Raw genomic sequence first — 18,059 nt, forward strand, 5'->3', positions numbered from 1 at the left:
GTAAATGTTCAAATGGCATGTAAAACACTTGGCATTTGTGCTATTGAAAAATAAAAGGGGAGAGGAAAAGTTTTGTCATGTAATATACCTGGTGTGTAAAGTTACTATGCACTTGAATTTGAAGAGGTTTTATTAAAGGTAATTTTATCCGAAAATATTTTCTCTTGGATAAAAACAATTAAAATGGCATGTAGCAAAATTTTTTTGAATATGGTGTGCAACAATAATTTTTTTTTTAACATGACGTGTAGCAATAATTTTTTTCAACATGGCGTGTAACAACATTTTTTTGAATATGACGTGTAACAACATTTTTTTAAACATGGCGTGTAGCAAAATTTTAGAACATGTGCGCTTGAATATGAGGAGGTTTCTTTAAGGGTAGTTTTGTCTCAAAATTTTTTCTCTTGTCTAAAAATAGTTAAAGTATGGGGAAGGTTATTTTCAAAAACCTTTTATCTTTGAGGGCTATTTTCAAATTTTGCCCAAAACTATTCCCACCCAAAAAACCTTTCACCCTCGGTGCCAATAGCTTGAAGTTCTTGTATGTTGTTGCTTGATCCTATAGTAAATTTCTACGGCAAGTATAGGTGATTGGAATAGTTCGTGAATCGTCTAGAAAAGAATCTTGGAGTCGCTTTCTATCAGCTAACATTCTCTCTTCTGCAATATTGTGAGAGATTATGATGTGTAGGTCGTGAATCTTGCAATCAACCACCCTTTTGTTAAGCTTGAAAATGCTAGTATACAGTTTCCTTTTTTCTTCTTTAATTTGGCAGTAAAACTCAAATTTAGAGATTAGGTAAGATAGAAGTTCAAACTAGTTAATACAACCGTGTCTGACCGTAATAAGATTTTAGAGTAAAGAATGTCTTTGCCACTGCTTATGATGATAAAAGCTTAATATTTGGCACCTGGAATCTCTACTTCGAAAATTTCAGAATGTCAGCCTCACAGCCGAGGTATTGGAATGGGAATTTTTGAGTTGAAGTGCCAACATCAACTTGGGAGGAAGGGCTACATTTGCCTTGGGAATGCTGTTGATCCACACTCAGATGATGAGTTGCTAGAAGCTTGTCCAAGAAAGACCATTCACCATTGTACCTCTCTTGTTGCACGAGTCCACAACCGCCACTTGATGTTAGCCTCAGTAAGTTTTGAGAGCATTCGATATCCGTGGAGTTCAAAGAGACAGGCGATATAAAAGAAGAAGCAACAGCTGATTCTGGGCTAAATAAATGCGGGAGCTGCATGGAGCCATCAAAAGAAAAATCATATAGCGCTTGCAAATGATTATGCCTTGTCTCCAGTTGCGCTGAAGAAGCAACAGTCTTGATGTGAGTAAAGCTTTCTTCTTGACTAAATTCTGGTTGAAAATTTCCTCTGCTATGATTCTTCTTTTTGAATACCCTGCAGACAACCCAGCCATCTTCCTGCTAGTCAACATCAACGACCATTAATGTTAATTATGCGAGCAATATGAGACTAAATCATACGGTTCGTTTTCTCTGTGGGTATTACCTGAACATCAGAATCATCATCGTCCAAGCGATACTCATGCATGATCCAATCAGTTTTCTGGCCATGAGGAGCCCGCCCCGTGTAGAAAACTAGGGTTTTCCTCATGCCAATTTTCTTGGAGTTGCAGAGGTGGATAGCCTTGTCCCTCCCCGTAGCCTTCCAAAAACCAGCTGTAGTTGCCCGATTTGTTCGAGTTCCTGTTGGATATTTCTTGTCCTTATGGCTGAAGAAATACCACTCGTTTTGAGGCCCGGATCCAATTCTGCATTTATCTGCATGTTAAAAGAAGAATAAATAATGATAATTTAGAGAAAAAAGGAAGGCATTAGCAATTATTCATGGATTGATTGACCTAACAAGACGTCAAGATGAAGAAATGATCTGACCTTTGAGGTCCCAAGGCTCAAGTTTGTTGAGATCCACTTCCCTGATAACATCGAGGTCGATAGCTTCATAGGAGACCTTCTTCCTCAGGTAATAGTACAGAAGCTCCTCATCTGTTGGATGGAATCGGAAACCTGGGGGAACTGATAGCTGCCCATTTCCTGGCAACATTTTATTTTCCACGGTTGCGCTGAAAGAAAATACGTGTGTGATTAGTATCTTCATCTATATGTATTTCTGCATGCCCTGCTGCACTTAAAATATCTGTTAACAAGCAAGAGCCACAGTCCACAGAGAAAACGTCTGAAGATACATGGATAAAATGTTCAGCCATTCATATATTTACTAACATAGTCTTAACTTTCAGATGATAAAATAAATCTCTCATTGCAAACTGGAGAACTTTTAAATTACATTCATATATGCTGTACTTTAATAAATAAGTAGTAAATTGAAGAAGAAAGAAACGGACTCGACGACACCAAACCAAAAGGAATTTCTATATGCAGTGGGTAGAAACTGCTGACAAAAACAAACTCAGACATCTTTACGTACTATATTTTGTATGACAATATTCACCAAGCACCACAAGCAGAACAAAAGCAAAGCTGGACATTGCAGTAGCCATATATTTGTCTTTGAGGTGCGTGAAAACCAGGATTGCTACTACTTTACGAATTAAAGAAACAAATAGAGAAGCAGTCATGTGTGAACCTAGTTGGGCTCCTCATGAGTTAAAACCAGAACCTCTATAGCTTATATACTTGTATACTGTTTAATTCCAGAACCATGCTGTTTGCTAGCTAGGAAGAGGGAAACGGCAAGAGCTCAAAAACCAGGAAAAGAAACCCTAAAATCTAACGACTGCAACCGCAGTCCAACATGATAGCTAGTGTCAAAAGGAGAAAAACTGAACTCCAAAGAGCAAAAGAAACTTACAAAAGGGAGAAAAAGCAAACCTTTAGCGGTTGGAAGTGTGTGTGGGTGATAACACAAACAAGACAAGCCACGGAGGAAAAGCAGGCAGCGAGGTGGTCGTTTTCTTACCTTCAAGGGCACGATGTTAGGTCTTTAAGACGGAGAGAGAGAGGAGAGAGAGATGTGGATGAGTGCCAAGATTAAGAAAGACCGACAACCGAGGATCGGCTGGGTCCAGAAATAAAGACAAATAAGATATATAGTAAAAAAATTATATAATATACATATAGATAGAGAGAGAATGTGTTTACGTTCTCTCAGCCTCAATTTCTCATGGGTATGAATAGGCTTCGGGAAATGTCCGTTGAACGGGAGACCTTAGTCCTGAAAATCGCCTCATTAGAATGAAGAAAATCTGCACAACTGTCAATGACTCAGACTTAATATTTAATTTCTCTAGTATTCCTCTTTTTATATTAGATGTAGCATTATATTCACAATCCATCGGTCAGAGTCAGACAGGAATGAAAGAATTCCCTCCTGCGTTCTGTTCCTTTTATTCCACCACCTATATATTTTTGCTAATCCTACACTCTTCTTACTTTTACTTTTATCTTTCTTTAAATAAATACGTCGGACTCTCCCGTTCCCAACGCAATAGCTACAAATTTCATTCACATTGCCTTCAAATTTCTCTTTTAGTCTTTTCCTTTGTTTTTCTTTTATGTTATAATAATGCATAAATCCCCACAAATTATTGCAGGATTAAATCATTTCGCTAATATTACTATTTGTCCTAGGCTCAATAATTGAAAGATATAACTCACAATTAAAATAGACATATCTATAATCTAACTATGATATATATTTTACATCTATAATATATATAAAAGTATGGATGTAGATAAGGCTTTTGATTGACAAAAACATCTTTCTTCATTATATTTTTAATTACTATTTTATATATTTCTATTATTTTCAATTATAATTATTAAATAAAAATTTAAAAATATATCCATGTATAGATAAGAATTCTAATACTATTGAACCAAGGAGTGAATAATGAATTTGAAAAGATTTATAGGAGATTTTATTGGTGTGGGGCATGGCCTAGAGCTAAAGTTAATTATAAGATTTGGGGCGTTGTGTGCCAGCATAAAGACTATGGGGGACTTGGGATTATCAATCTCAAACCGATTCTTTCTCAACAAGTGGAGATGAATATACGATAATGAAAAGAAAAGCTCATGGATGAGGTTATAGTAGAGAAGAGTGGAGCTGATCCGACTGCCCTATTACCAAAGGCGAGTGTCAATCACAAAACTTCCAGTTTGTGAAGAAATGTTGTTAGCCCCCTTTCCCTCATTAACAAATTTTTCATGCAAGTTTCTTTTGATATTGGCATCATTATGGGGAATAGAAAGTGCATTTCCATTTCGACAATAAATGGATTAACGATTTTGTTATTAAGGTCGTGTTCCCAGGAATCTTTGCCCTAACAATTAATAAAGGTGGTATGCTAATGGAATACTAAGTGAAGGAAAATAGGTTTTGGCATTGGAACATTGATGTGAGAAAACATTTATTTGGGTGGGAAACTGAGCAATGGGTACTTTACGGAGCCTATTAAACAATTTCTCCCTAGAAAGGGGTTTCCAAGATGAAGTTATTTGGAAAGATACAACAAGTGGCATCTACTCTGCAAAATTCTTTTAGAGAAGAGCTTTTGGTAGTAAAGCTAATAGAGATAGTATATTGAAGCTTGTTTAGGCTAGGCATGCCCCTCACAAGATGGGCGTTTTTTCTTAGAAATTGTTGTTGGGGAATATGGTAGTTAAAAGGGGAACTTGTTAGAAAAATTTTAGTAAGCAATGGGGCACCTTAATGCACACTCTATAATAGAGATCTCAGAACTATTAGTCACTTTTTCTTCATATGTGCTGAATCGTGGAATGTATGGGCTCTATGGTGCGATGCTTAAGGTTACATGTGGATAGCCTAGAATGACACAAAGGCCTTTTTTTCTTTAATGGAATTCTATCATTCTTAAAAAAAAAAAAGGGATGAAAAAATTAGGATATGGCTTTTTTTGCTATCATTTGGTCCATATGGCTTTTTAGGAATGAGATGATCTTCCGAGGAAAAAGTTAAGATGTTTTGCATCTTTTTAATATTGTAAAGGTGAGAGTAGCTTTATAGGCTAGAGCCAAATGGTCACAGTGATTTAGGCACCAAAAGATTTGTTGATTTCCATGGAGGCTTACATGACCAAGGTTGAGGTCATGGTGGGGGAGCTGAGGGAACAACATGTTGGTGCAAATGGGGTTCAGATGGAATTCAAAGAACTGACAAAATTGGCTTTGAGGTAAGCCTTTTAATAGATGCTATTTTTAAGACCTATTTCTCCCCCAACACTTGGTATACAAAAAGGGAATTATGCGAATAGCCTTAAGGATACAATGAAGTCAACGTTTAACTTCGTTTTTCCACTTTACGATAGTAAACCATTAGATACACCCGAGGGCTTGCAAAGTTGTTCAACCTTAGAACCTACTTTCTGCAACAAATAGATTATAAGCAATTTGGATTCCTTTGATAGATGATGGGAACTCAAGTGTTTATGTTTATTTTATGAACATAACACTTGTATTGCTTTTGATTTTTCTACTCTTGTCTAATTTGTTTTTGTGTGTGAAAATGGTTGGCAACAAGTCCTTTATATAGGTTTGCAATGTCTTTTCTTAAAGACATAATCTTTTCATCAGGGCATCTCTTTTTCTTAAATACACTTTTGCATTTTGCAAGACACAATCCTTAGATAAAGATATTATTTCATAATCATCCTATGAAAGGACAAGCATTCATTCCATAAAACATAATCTTTGAGCTACAATATAAAAAGATAACTTTTCATATCACACTTTTAAGTTGTGGTGTTTCTCCAATTGTCTCATAACCTTTGGATTTAGAGGTGTTTTTCCAACATGTCACTTTATTAAAAGACATAACTATTTACATGAAAAACCACCTACAATCCAATAGTGACACTATGTAACATTACCTTTGCGTTAAGATAGCTTTTCATTTGAAGAGACAACATTTTATTTTGAAAATACACTAACACGACATGATGAGATTGAGGCATGCATCAAGGGCTTGAGTTTCGGGGGAAGAGTTGTGAGCGGAGATGCAAAACGCCTTGAACTAGTCACTCGACATCCTAGCCTAGAAGAATGTGAGCTTGAAGGCCATGGTGAAGATGCTCAAATAGGAGCTCAAGTAGCTATAAGGAGATATTGCTGCCTCCTAAGCCACTTCAATTGTTGGCCAGTGGGATCCTTGGGTGGAGGTGCCCAAGCCAGTGCCATTTGTAGGGAGCGACTTTGCTAAAGACAACTTTGTCTAGGACATGAAGCAGTATTTTTAGGTGGTTGGGATAACGGAGGGGGCTAAGGTGAGCATTGTTACTTTGTTTTTGATGGATGTGGCTCTCCTATGGTGGCATTGTAAGGACAATAAAGTGAGGCATAGAGAGCTTGCCATGACCATATGGGAAAAGTTCACGTAGGAGCTGAGACATAGGTTAAGCCTAAGTATCCAAAGGATGAGGCTAGAGGCAAGATTCGTAAGCTCACGCTAAAAGGCTAAAAGAATGACTATTGTTGAAAGCTTTCTGAGTTACTACTCATGGTGTCGAACATGAGTGAATGAAAGGTGCTGTTTTGGTTCATGGATGAGCTGAAACCATGGGTGAAGGTTAAGCTACAATGCCGGGGTGTGCAGTACATGAGCTAAGCCATAGTTACAACAAAATCACTAGTCAAGTTTGAGCATGTCAACTTCCCCAAGCAATGGCACGACAATAGGGAAAGAAGTGACGAGGGCTCCTTACCTAAGAAAGAAGCCAATGGGAAAGTTATTTGTCATAAGGCTAGAATCGAAGACAAAGCTTGAGGGAAGGGAGTCCTTAAGTGTTACTTATGCGATGGTGACCACCCAATGAGGGACTACTCGATCAAGAAGAAGCTTTCATCAATTAAGGGCAAAAGTAGTGAAAATGAGCTGTAATAATATGAGCCCAAGCGACTAAGTGCCATTAAAGGGGATGAAAAGCCTATGAGGAAGTTGCTTGTGCACTATCAAAGGATGCCACGAGAGAAATGGTTCTCTAATGGCATGATAAGGGAGGTGCAGTGGCACAGAGACAAAAAGGGTTGGTTAACCCATGTAAAGTTACAACATTCCCCTAACAACAAGGGTGTTACTAGCTCAAGTAGGGGAAGGTGTCGTAGGCCGCATGACCATAAGGCTAGGGAAAAGTCATTCAAGGTGTCGGACCATCAAGTCCACACCCTATTAGAGTTTGGAGGTAGATTAAAAAATTTGCCCATTGGGGGGGTGTTTCCTTGGCCTTTTTAGCCATTGTAAAGGGGGTTTCTGCCCATTGGAATGTTGTAAGGGGGTTTCCTCACCTATAAAAGAAGACCCCCAACCCTTGTATATTTGTTGAGCAATATACTCTCTTTTCTTGCCTTCACTCTACTACCTTATTTTCTTTCATTTTTTTTTATTGTGTGTGTAAGAGTTGACCCAAGTAAGAGGGTGTGTGAAACCCCACCTTGATGTAGGAGAATAAATTAGTAAATCCTTATGTGAGCATGTAGATTTCATGTTTTGAACATTGAATTTAGATTTAACCTTAAAAAAAAAGAATTCACTATCACTTTGGTTGGCTATCACTATTAAAGCAAATATTTTTCTAAATCTAGAAAGGGTCAAAATGTGTAATTTTTATAGAACAATCTTTTGGAAATAAAAAATGACAGTAATGGTTCCTTTGATATTTAAATAACCAAAAATGATTTTTTTCATAATTTTAGGAGTATGTTTGCTATGGTAAATAAGAGCTGAAAATTTAATTTCAGTCCAACTTTTTCTATTTTGTTCTTAAAACCAAAATTTAGATTTTGATTCTTATGGATTTTGATTTTTTTCATATTTTTATTGAATCCAAATAGGGGGTGTTTGCTTATTTACATTAAATATCTTAAGTAAATGGAAAGTAAAAGGAAAGAAGTAAAAATGAGAATATTTACTAAAATGGTATTTAATGTATATAAGCTGGGTAAGTTTTATAGGCAATATGTCTTAGAAACTACATTTTGTCTCAAACGTATCGATATATGTTCATGATGTATTGATACATTTAGCCCAAAAATGGTTTTTGATAAGCATGTATACATGTTCATAATGTATCAATACAATTTTTCTAGAACCAAAAGTATCTATACATTTCGTTGGTTTTTGAAAAAAAAATAAAAGGAGCAAAAGGTTATTTTCACATCCCGTAGTATAAATATGACCCATACCACCAAGGGTTTTTCATTCTAAGCATCCTCTCATTAGTTCTTTAGCAACTCTAAGTTCTATCAAGCCCATTTTCACACTAAATCATTAATTTGGAAGATTGGAATTTTGGTTTTGGATTTTTCAAACAAAGGTGACACCTTTCAACTTTTGAATCTTGATTTATGAATTTTTTAGCATTAAAAATATTATTTTTATGCCCAGATTTTCTATTGAACACTAAAGCTCAAAGATTTTGTGATTTTCCTTAGCATCCAAGCTCACTTAAGCTAAAGATGAAGGATTTATGGGTTTCTAAGCATTTATTATGTTAAGTAGTAGTGGATTTATGTTAGAAAACTAGTTTTAGATGAACTTGGTTAGTTTCCAAAAGGTTTATAAAGGTTATTATGTGATCTATAATTTGAGCAATGATGGTATTGTTTGTTTAATGTTTTAAGAACAGTCAAAACTCCAAGAAATTAGTTGGAGTAAAGTCTTGCTTATTGGTAAAGGTTGACATTTCAAAGGTCAGTAGATACATCTCTTCAAGTATTGTAATATGTAAAGTAAGCATGATTTCTATTGAAATGATTGTTTGTGCATGATGAAATATTGTTTCAAATGATGGATTATCAAAGGATTTGCCTTCCAATGTTTTCAACTAGATTTCAAAAAGTATAATTGAAGGATTTGATTTGATGATGATTTATTATGTGAGATGACACAAATGAATTTCAACTAATTTGTCAATCTATTATGTATGTAAATATTCTACTATTTTATAGTTTTCAACAAAGGGGGACAAGCCTTTTCAACCATTTTACTTAAAAACGTCAATTCTGTTAAGATGGGAGTTGAGAATTAAGTTAAGACTTATGGATGTTTAAGTGGAGGTAGACATTCCCACCCATAAACTTATGATATGCTTTATGTGAGTAATATTAGAACATGTGAAACATGGTTCTTTGGGATAATATGTGATGTAGTTCCACATACCTTATAGGAAGGTTAACGGTGTAGTATGAGTTTACTTGAAATGATTATGTGCTAAAAATGTATTGATATATGAGATAATGCTTTGTATGAAAATGTTTCCTAACATTTTAACACAGTGTAAGGCAACATTTGCACATGTGGTGAATGTGTCTAGTATGATAGATGATGGCATTCCACATGGTGTGAGGTAATATCCCACATGTGGTGCCATCGCCCATTTATATGTATGGAGCGATCCCCACTACATGATGGCGATGTTCAAATGAGTGAGGCTGATGTGCCACTCATCAAGGCTCAAATATGGGAGCCCAAACATGGGCCATGACCTAGTAGGCATCCCCATTGCATTCATGATTATTGCATATTACTCTTGCTATTGTGATGTTACTGTGGTTACTTCTTATGCTCAACTGTTTGATTAAATAGTAAGTTAGACTCTAAGTTGTAAGATAGCCAAGATAGATTACTAGATAGAATAAGTTTCAATGCATTGGTTAATTTCAGGGCTTGGATATTGATCATTGAGTTATATTGATTGATAAATGATTATTTGGGTTATATAGATTGAAAGATGATTACAGAATGTTATGATCGAATTCTTTTAGATGATCTAGAATACATGCGTAGCTCACATGGTTTACGAAAAGATCGAAGTAAGTTACCCATAGTTTGGGGTTTATATGGAAAAGTATCGTTTCTTTTAAGGATGATCTGATACCACAAGTAAAGTACAGTTTCTTTGTTTTTCCTAAAGGTTTTTGTAAACATTTAAATGATTTAAAGAACTATATATTTACAAAACGTTGATGTCGTTATGAAAGTAAGACTGCTTTATAACAACTCTATTTTTACGAAAAGTTTGGAATTAAGTATATTTATCTCAAGATGCATGTTAACATTAATGATGTAATTTCTGCAAAAACTCTCTCTCTTGGCTTGTCCCCTTCCTAGTATCCCCTCATGGAGTTTTTGTAACCCACACATTATTTTTTTCAATTATTTTTGTTTGCAGATCAGTGATAACATTCAGCTCTTGAGTCACAAAGGCAAGATCTATTCTTCTTCCTTTGGTAGGTGTATAATAGCCCGCTTGATGGCTAGAAAGTCGAGTCATGTTTCGCTAATGAGTCGATTTTTACTTTATGATTATGTCTATGGATATTGAACATCTTATGATGATATAGCCGATGTTTGGCATTTTACTTAACGAATGTTATGGTTAAATGTGGATCGATGGCTCAAGAGCCTTCATGGACACTTGGGGGTGTTGATAAATGTTTATAAGATATTGTGCATGATCTTATGGCACTTTGATGATATATGAGATGATTGCACTTACACTACTTATATTGAAAAGTTTCATAACTGTGTATTGTTGCTTATGGTTGCATGCATGTTTTGACAATGTAAGCTCATGGATGATTATTGTATGCTTTCGCATATGATTATGAATGTTTAATGAATGAATGAATGGAATGAGGCTTGATTGAGCCTAGCGGCCTATATCCATCAAGGTTCATGCGTCAGTCATATCCCACCACAAAAAAGGATGTAACAAAGTGGGCTACCTAGGCTGACTTAGGTGGGACTCAGGGGGAGTGTTGAGCACCTAAGGCCGTTCGTGAGGTGGTCTTAAGCACCACCACATGACACCAACTCGGTCTAACACAGAAATATTATTATATTAATAAATAATTATTTTTAAGTTTAATTCAAAAAATATATTTAAAATATTATATATTCATATAAAAAAATATTTTTAAGTATTTTTATATTAAATTTCCCCATTTCAAATGTTATTAATAAAAATTATTTTACTATTCTAATTATAAATCTTATTTATTTCTATTTTGATAATAAAATGATAAATATTAGTATATTACATAACAAATTCATGATATTTTAATAATAAATATTTTATTATAAAAATATTAGTATTTTGATAATAATGACAATAATATTTCAATAGCATAAAAATTTTTAATTTTTAAATATTTTAATAATAAATATCAGTGTTTTAAATACTTTTTATATTAATATAAATAATTTTTTAATATTTTAATAAAAATTACTATTAATAATAACATTTTTATATTTTTGTAATAATAATAATAATTTTTTTTTTTCAAATTTTAACAAAAATATTTTAATAATTTTATCAATATGACTAGTTTGACAGGAATGTAAATTTTCTAGAAAACAACCAAAGAATGAAAAATAGCCAAACAATAGTAAATATCAATACTTTCAGAAAATTATTCTCTGAAAATCTTTTTTCGTGAAACAAACGTGGCCTTAGTATTTTCATTATAATTATTTTTTTAGACCAGATAATTATAACAAAGGTCACTAAAAAATCTATAAAACCTGATATACAGTGGCGATCTTTTTGGGAGGAAGAGAATTCTTCAAACTGAACTGTCATCCATGCATGTAATTGATTTTGAAACCAATTTAAGCACATTGACTGAAGCATATACATACATATATATATATATATATATATATCCATATTCATATTCTTCAAACTGCAGGCAAATAGTAGGATCCTTGGATATATTTTTATGTAATAACGGCATGAAATTCAGTGCAAAGAGTAGGTAAGCATGTTGAGTTCTTAAATCAAACAAAAACATGTGATCGATTTGTTGGGAAACTCACTCCGCTAGCAATGCGTTGCATTGCACGAATTGCTCCGTCCAGTATGTTGCTGCAATGATCAGTATATATAATCTTTGGTGTCATAAGTTTACACTCCTTCGAGCTTTACTTAATTTAACCCTAACCATAATTAGGTGAAAATAAAGTTGATGGATATTTAAAGTCCAAAGAATATAATAATTAGAGGTAAGAAATTAAACAAGCTAAGCAAGGGCCTTTATAATTAACGAAAAGGCATTTACTTGTTTGGGTTTCAACTTATTGACTTTGTTAAAAGAGGGAAAATCCCCACAAAGCGCATGGTGATCCAACACACAATCCAATGTCTCGGTTGACTTGAAATCTAGTTTTTAATACACACAAGCGCCAATGCCAAAGGGATTCTCACGCAACCTCGCCTGCGTTTAAATTGTCTTCAAATTACTCAGTGTCATTTCAGCTGTAACTAGAGAGGAGTAATTAAACCAAGTTATTGATTGGTTGCCGGTCAAACACGCTGACGGGAAACCAGATTTTGGGTTAATTTTATATCCATCGTTTAATTTTAATTTCCCCAAAAATACACTCTCATCTCTGCTTATTTGCTATATCCACAACTGCTGTGCCGTTGCCTTCACGAACACTTGTACGTATTAATGTCAGCTGGCATAATAATGAGGAAGGGAATCCTATGCCCGTCACACATGTACATCAGTTAACCGGTTTCATATTATTTCTTTTTCATTTCCTGCTAAAACCACATGATGTGTGCATATATATATATATATATAGAGAGAGAGAGAGAGAGTAGAACACTCGCACTTAATTCCGCAACGATCATATACATATTCTTAATCCATAGAAGGAAAAAAGATGAATTTGGATTGTAAAATCTTTATAATAGGAACAATGATCAATGATAGGTCATAATTTTTTAGAAAAAAATGAATTAAAAGAACCACAAACTCAAATTGAGTTCTCGGTTCAATGACGCATGGGTTTTGGGTCCCTTCTGTTACATGTTTTAGGACAGATATTGATTTTAACATGCATATTGATCTAATGAATGGTTGGATGTAAGGGAAATTATAAATCAATAATAAATATATCTAAAGAGTAAGAAATACGTGCAACATGCAAATAGAAATGATTTTATATTAACTTCATAAGTACATGGAGGAGGGGAGTAAGAACTCTCTTCTTATAAGAGCATGCAGGCCAGCCCTTCGGTTAAGTCACCCAAGCAAGGGCTTTAGGCTCTCAATTTGAAGAGGTTTCAATTTTAAAGAAGGTTTATAATTTTATAATAATTATAATATAATTAATTATATTAAAAATATAAAAATAAAAAATAATTCATCAAATTATTTGTTTTTTTACTTTTTTTTATTATGGGCCTAATAAATCTCAATTCTCTATTACTTTCTTATTTTTAAAATACTATTAATTTTCAACTATATTCTCTTATTTTTAATAAACTAACATTTACATGTATTTAATCATTTCCAACAACTATTTTTTTCTCACTTATTTCTCTTATTTCCAATCAATGCATTTAATGATTTTCAACAACTATTTTTTTCCTATATATAAAATCAATTATTTTTTTCAATGTATAATATCTACTTTTGAAATCTTTTTTTCTCATTTGCTTTTTTTTCCTTTAACTTTAATTTTTCTTCAAAGAACACACAAGAAGTCTGTTCTTTTATTATCTTCATAAAGCTGTGAGCCTCATTTGCGGTTTACAATAAGCATTTAATAATTAAGTACTATTGTTTTAATTTTTACAGATTTTTTACTCTTAATTTAGATTTATATTATATTGTTATATTATTTTTATTTTATATAATAGTTGATTTATTTGAATTAAAAATTTTAATTGTTGATTTTATTTAGCCATTTAAAAAATATAAGATAATTATAATAGTTAAATATTTTAAAAATAATGTTAACAATTCTAATAAGTGTTGCTTCAGGAGAAAGAAGTTTTTCAAAACTAAAATTAATAAAATCTTATTTAAGATCAATAATATCTCAAAAAAGATTAAATGGATTAACTATATTATCAATTGAAAAAAAAATATTAGAAGAACTTGATTATAAAAGTTTAATTAAAAATTTTACATCTCAAAAAGCTAAAAAAATAAAATTTTAATAATTTTTTTTAATTTCAATAAAAAAAAAACTTCATTTGAATATTTCGCTTTACGCTTTTGAACTTATTAGACCGCTCTTGAGAGCATGTTTAGTTTGATTGTTTTTTGGCTTAAAAATTATTATAAAGCTCTTATTAAAAATAATAATTTTAAAATTAAATTAAAGCTGTTACTAAATTTACTCTTTTTTATAGATAAGTTGTTTGTCAAAACAACTTATATAAGCCACTATCAAAAAACAAATTTTTTTCGATTAAATTTTTCGTTTGAAAAAGTTAAAATTTCGTTAGAAATATCTTTTTCTGACAAATTTCTAATAAAAAAATCCGTTGAAAATTCTATCTGTAAAAATCTCATCAAAAATACTTTTCGTTGAAAATTTTCGTAAAAAAAAATACATAATTCGTTGACTATACCATAACAATTCCGTTGAAAAATTTCAACAAAAATTCCATTGAAAAGGCATTTGCAACGGAATTCTATAAAAAATTTTCAAACGAAATTTCGTTAAAAATCCTTTTCAAAAGAAATTTCGTTGAAAATTTTCAACAAAATTTTTCATTAAAAAAGTATCTCACTGAAAATTCCGTTAAAAATTTTTGACGGAATTTTCCGTTGGTGATGTATTACCAACAGAAATACTTTTTCTAATTTTCGACGACATGTTCTGTCTGTAAAGCCTTTCTAATGAAAATTACCAATTAAAATATCAACATGTTCTATTTGACCCACACATACAACACACATCTATTTTAGCAGTACTTAACAATTTGCCCAAAAATCAAAGTCCAAAACGCAAAAAGAAGAATGAAAGAGTGTGAATAGCCAAAGAAGCCTAATCAACGTGACAACGAGATTCAAAATTGTAAAATGTCTCAACTTATAGAAATACAAAGCAATTCAAAGCCACTAGAAATTACCGAGGCTAATTATTTGTAAATCTCCTATTACATATGGAGAATCTCCAAGTCCACCGGGAGTTAATTGAATCGCCTGATCTTTTATGTGATCTTCAACTGAATCTATACTACCTTCATCCTCATTACTTGTACATTCACCATCATCCACATCAATTCCATTTTGTAGCTGTAACATTCTTCTTAGAAGCTTTTATTCACTGAGATACCTATTTTGAACTGAATTAAACATAGACAACATTAGCTCTTACATGCAATTGCATGAGTAAAAAGAACAGGCCATCATAGTCACCATCAAAGGCATACTCTTTGAAACTAATATTGTAAGAATAAAGTACAACTAATTACAAAGAAAGGAGGGAGGGTACCATGTGGGAACATACAAAGATTGATTCCTGAAAACCAAACTAAGTAAGCATAAATGCCAACAGCCCTAATCATTTAAATTTAACAAGACAATCACATTAAATAAGTCAAAGAATAACAAATACAATAATAGTCCCTAGGCCATATGCAAAAGCACAAAAGCTAAAAATAGGGAGAAAGGATGATGAGGAGGCATATGCAATAACCTTAGAAAAGCATCAATTTCAATTCATTCTCAATGTTAGCCTCGGTTATGCTTAAAAATGGACCATGTGTGAGCACAAAGTAGAAACAATTGAAATGTGCATATTAATCTCATTACAATTAGAATAAATAAATAAATTCAAAGAAAAAAGTTTTTCTTTATCATATTCCTTTTGTAACTTGTACTAAACAAACTTTTAGCAAAAAGACCTAAAAGGAAAATAACTTACAGTTTTGCTTCTTCCAAGCCCCTTGTAAATCGAGGTTTCTTGCACTTCCAATGGAATGAAGAAAGAAGTCCTTTGAGAAATGAGATCACTTATTTAATTTTTATTCTGAAAATTATAACAGAAGCCAATGATATCAATCCTCAAGAGATATAAGCATAGCATCAATGCAAAACAAGAACATTACATGTTCAGCAAACTTAAAATACATAGAAACCTTGCAAATCATGGGTGCAAAAAAATTACACTAGAACTGATCTTCCACCAGAAATCTTGCTTAAACCTTTACGATCACCAACAAGTGATTCATCTACCACGATTTCTGGCCACATAGCATGACCTGCACTACAAAGATCAAAAGATAAGCTGGTGGAGAAAAGCAAGAAATACATAGATAAATTCATAATTGACCTAAAAGAAAATTAATTTAGCATTAAACCACATGAAGATATTTACATGAAGAAAATTAATTCAGGCACTCCATCTCATCATGAGAAACATGAAATTTCAGTTTCTCATTAGAAAGAATCAAATCTTCCTCATCTTCATCCTCATATTCAACCTGCATTTCAACTTGTCAAGTAAATGAAAATCCCCAATGAAGTAGTGTATCTTTTACACGATTAAATGCCAAAAGAATTTGTATAACCAGATAAAAAAAAATCGAAAAGATATGAGAGGCAGACATGATGTCTATTAGTCTCCGCATTGTATCCAACAACTTGGCCAGAATAGCAATCAACATCCAATGGCCAAAAAACCTGTATTCAACAAGATTGTCGTCAAGAAGTATTGAAATTCAATGTTTATAAATTGAAACTTCAAAGAGACATCAAAATGCTTGCCTTGCATTGCAATCGGACAAATGCTTTCGGATGAACATCATCAAAGCTCAACCGATTCAAGTTACAAATTTAACTCATTAGTATAACCATAGTACCAATAAAAATAATATATATTTAAAAAATTATAAAAGAAAAGAAAACTGAACAAAGGCCTTTTACATCAAGATTGCAAGCATCTGAACCCGACTAACTAGGACTCCTTTTGGTTGTTGCTTTAGCTATTTACATTTTGCTTCCAAGAAAAAAAAACAGTCAGAAAGCCAAATCATGATCAATTAAAAATAAACAAAAACAACATAAAGGCAACGCCATTCTAGATCAATAGTTTCACATAAAATCATGCACTTTTTATCCAAATAAATATTTGCATTGTATCCAATTGCACTTTTTGCATTTGCATATGGAAACAAAATTCAGTAGCAAATGTAAAAACAATATCAAATTTAACAAAATATATAAATCAACAATTAAAATAACGCAGAGTCCCCACCACTACTCAAAAACGTAAGAAAGAAAACGAAACAAATTTTAGTAAATAATAAGAAAAACTGACCTGACCCATTTCTTAGCAGTAGTAGAACAAGTGAAATCCAGCTGCAAACTCGGAGTGGAATTATGCCTCCTTTTCTTAACAGAATTATTATTAACATTATTATTAACACTATTATTATTTCTAGAATCCCTCAAACGCGGGAGATCCAACTCACTCAAAACACTCGAATTAACCCCTAATTTCACCAACTCAATTTTCCCAACCCTCATCTTTTTACTCAAACACTCATCAATTTCACTTTTGACCACCGTTTCGCTCTCATCTTCGAGCAAAGAGTCATAGAAGGAGACGCATTGGAGGGGCTGTTTAGGGAGGCGAGCGTAGACATGCAAGAACAGGGGATTTTGGGGATTAAGGTGGTGATGGTGGTAGTTGTCGATGATGAGTTTATGAGATTTAACCTTTTTGGACATAACGTAGGAGGAGTTAGTAGCGTTGACGCAAAAAGAAGCAACGGAGTAGACGCGGTCTAAGAAAACGTAGCAAATCGGAATGTCGGCATCCTCCTTATCTCCTCCGCCTCCTTTGTTGAGAAACGCCATCACCGGAAGAGTCGGCTGGAAATGAGGGTTTTTGGAAGGGAAGAGAAAAGAAGAGAGGAAAGAGTCTTTTTAGGGTTTTAAATGGGATGGAGATCGGGGAAAAATCAGAGGGTTTTGGAGGGAGCGGGTGGGCTTTCTGTTTTTCCCCCCAAAATTTTCCTCTCATTAATTTACTTAGACGCTACAATTTTATAGCTACTTATTGTTATTCTCTTCATTGTCTAACCGTACTTATAAATTAATAAAGACAACCATTTGTTTTTCTACTCTAGTGCAATTGCCTTCTTTTGTTATTCATAATAAATAGACTGAAAAAAAAAAAACCCTTCATTTTTGTTTTCTCTTTTTTATTTGTAATAAGTTAAATGCAAATTAGATAATTCACAAAATTTGAATTGACCTTAAACATAATTTGGTGCTTTAAGTGTAAATTGTCCC

At 33.1% G+C, this 18,059-nt stretch overlaps 1 protein-coding gene and 1 pseudogene across 2 annotated transcripts; both read right to left on the reverse strand.

Annotated features, from left to right (window-relative positions):
* Positions 782–3,035, reverse strand: LOC18595016 (protein SOMBRERO). 2 transcript variants are annotated; one of them, XM_007022753.2, is made up of 4 exons: positions 2,953–3,035; positions 1,908–2,095; positions 1,522–1,793; positions 782–1,433 (listed from the first exon to the last, which is right to left on the reverse strand). In XM_007022753.2, exons 2-4 carry the CDS (start codon positions 2,074–2,076, stop codon positions 924–926), a joined length of 951 nt encoding a protein of 316 aa, XP_007022815.2. In that variant the 5' UTR covers positions 2,077–2,095; positions 2,953–3,035; the 3' UTR covers positions 782–923. The 2 variants fall into 2 exon arrangements, with proteins under 2 accessions (XP_007022815.2, XP_007022814.2); XM_007022752.2 differs by having other exon boundaries at positions 2,865–3,031.
* LOC18595018 lies at positions 14,766–17,794 on the reverse strand (annotated as a pseudogene).

This window comes from Theobroma cacao, chromosome 7 (assembly GCF_000208745.1).
Source record: "Theobroma cacao cultivar B97-61/B2 chromosome 7, Criollo_cocoa_genome_V2, whole genome shotgun sequence".
Classification (NCBI taxonomy): Eukaryota; Viridiplantae; Streptophyta; class Magnoliopsida; order Malvales; family Malvaceae; genus Theobroma; species Theobroma cacao.

What these genes read in the sequence shown, in the direction of transcription:
- LOC18595016 (XM_007022753.2), bottom strand. Translation starts at nt 2,076, where the DNA reads ATGTTGCCAGGAAATGGGCAGCTATCAGTTCCCCCAGGTTTCCGATTC. An exon ending in TGAGCCTTGGGACCTCAAAG is followed by an intron (nt 1,794 to 1,907) that starts GTCAGATCATTT and finishes TTTAACATGCAG; the next exon opens with ATAAATGCAGAATTGGATCC. An exon ending in ATGATGATTCTGATGTTCAG is followed by an intron (nt 1,434 to 1,521) that starts GTAATACCCACA and finishes GTTGACTAGCAG; the next exon opens with GAAGATGGCTGGGTTGTCTG.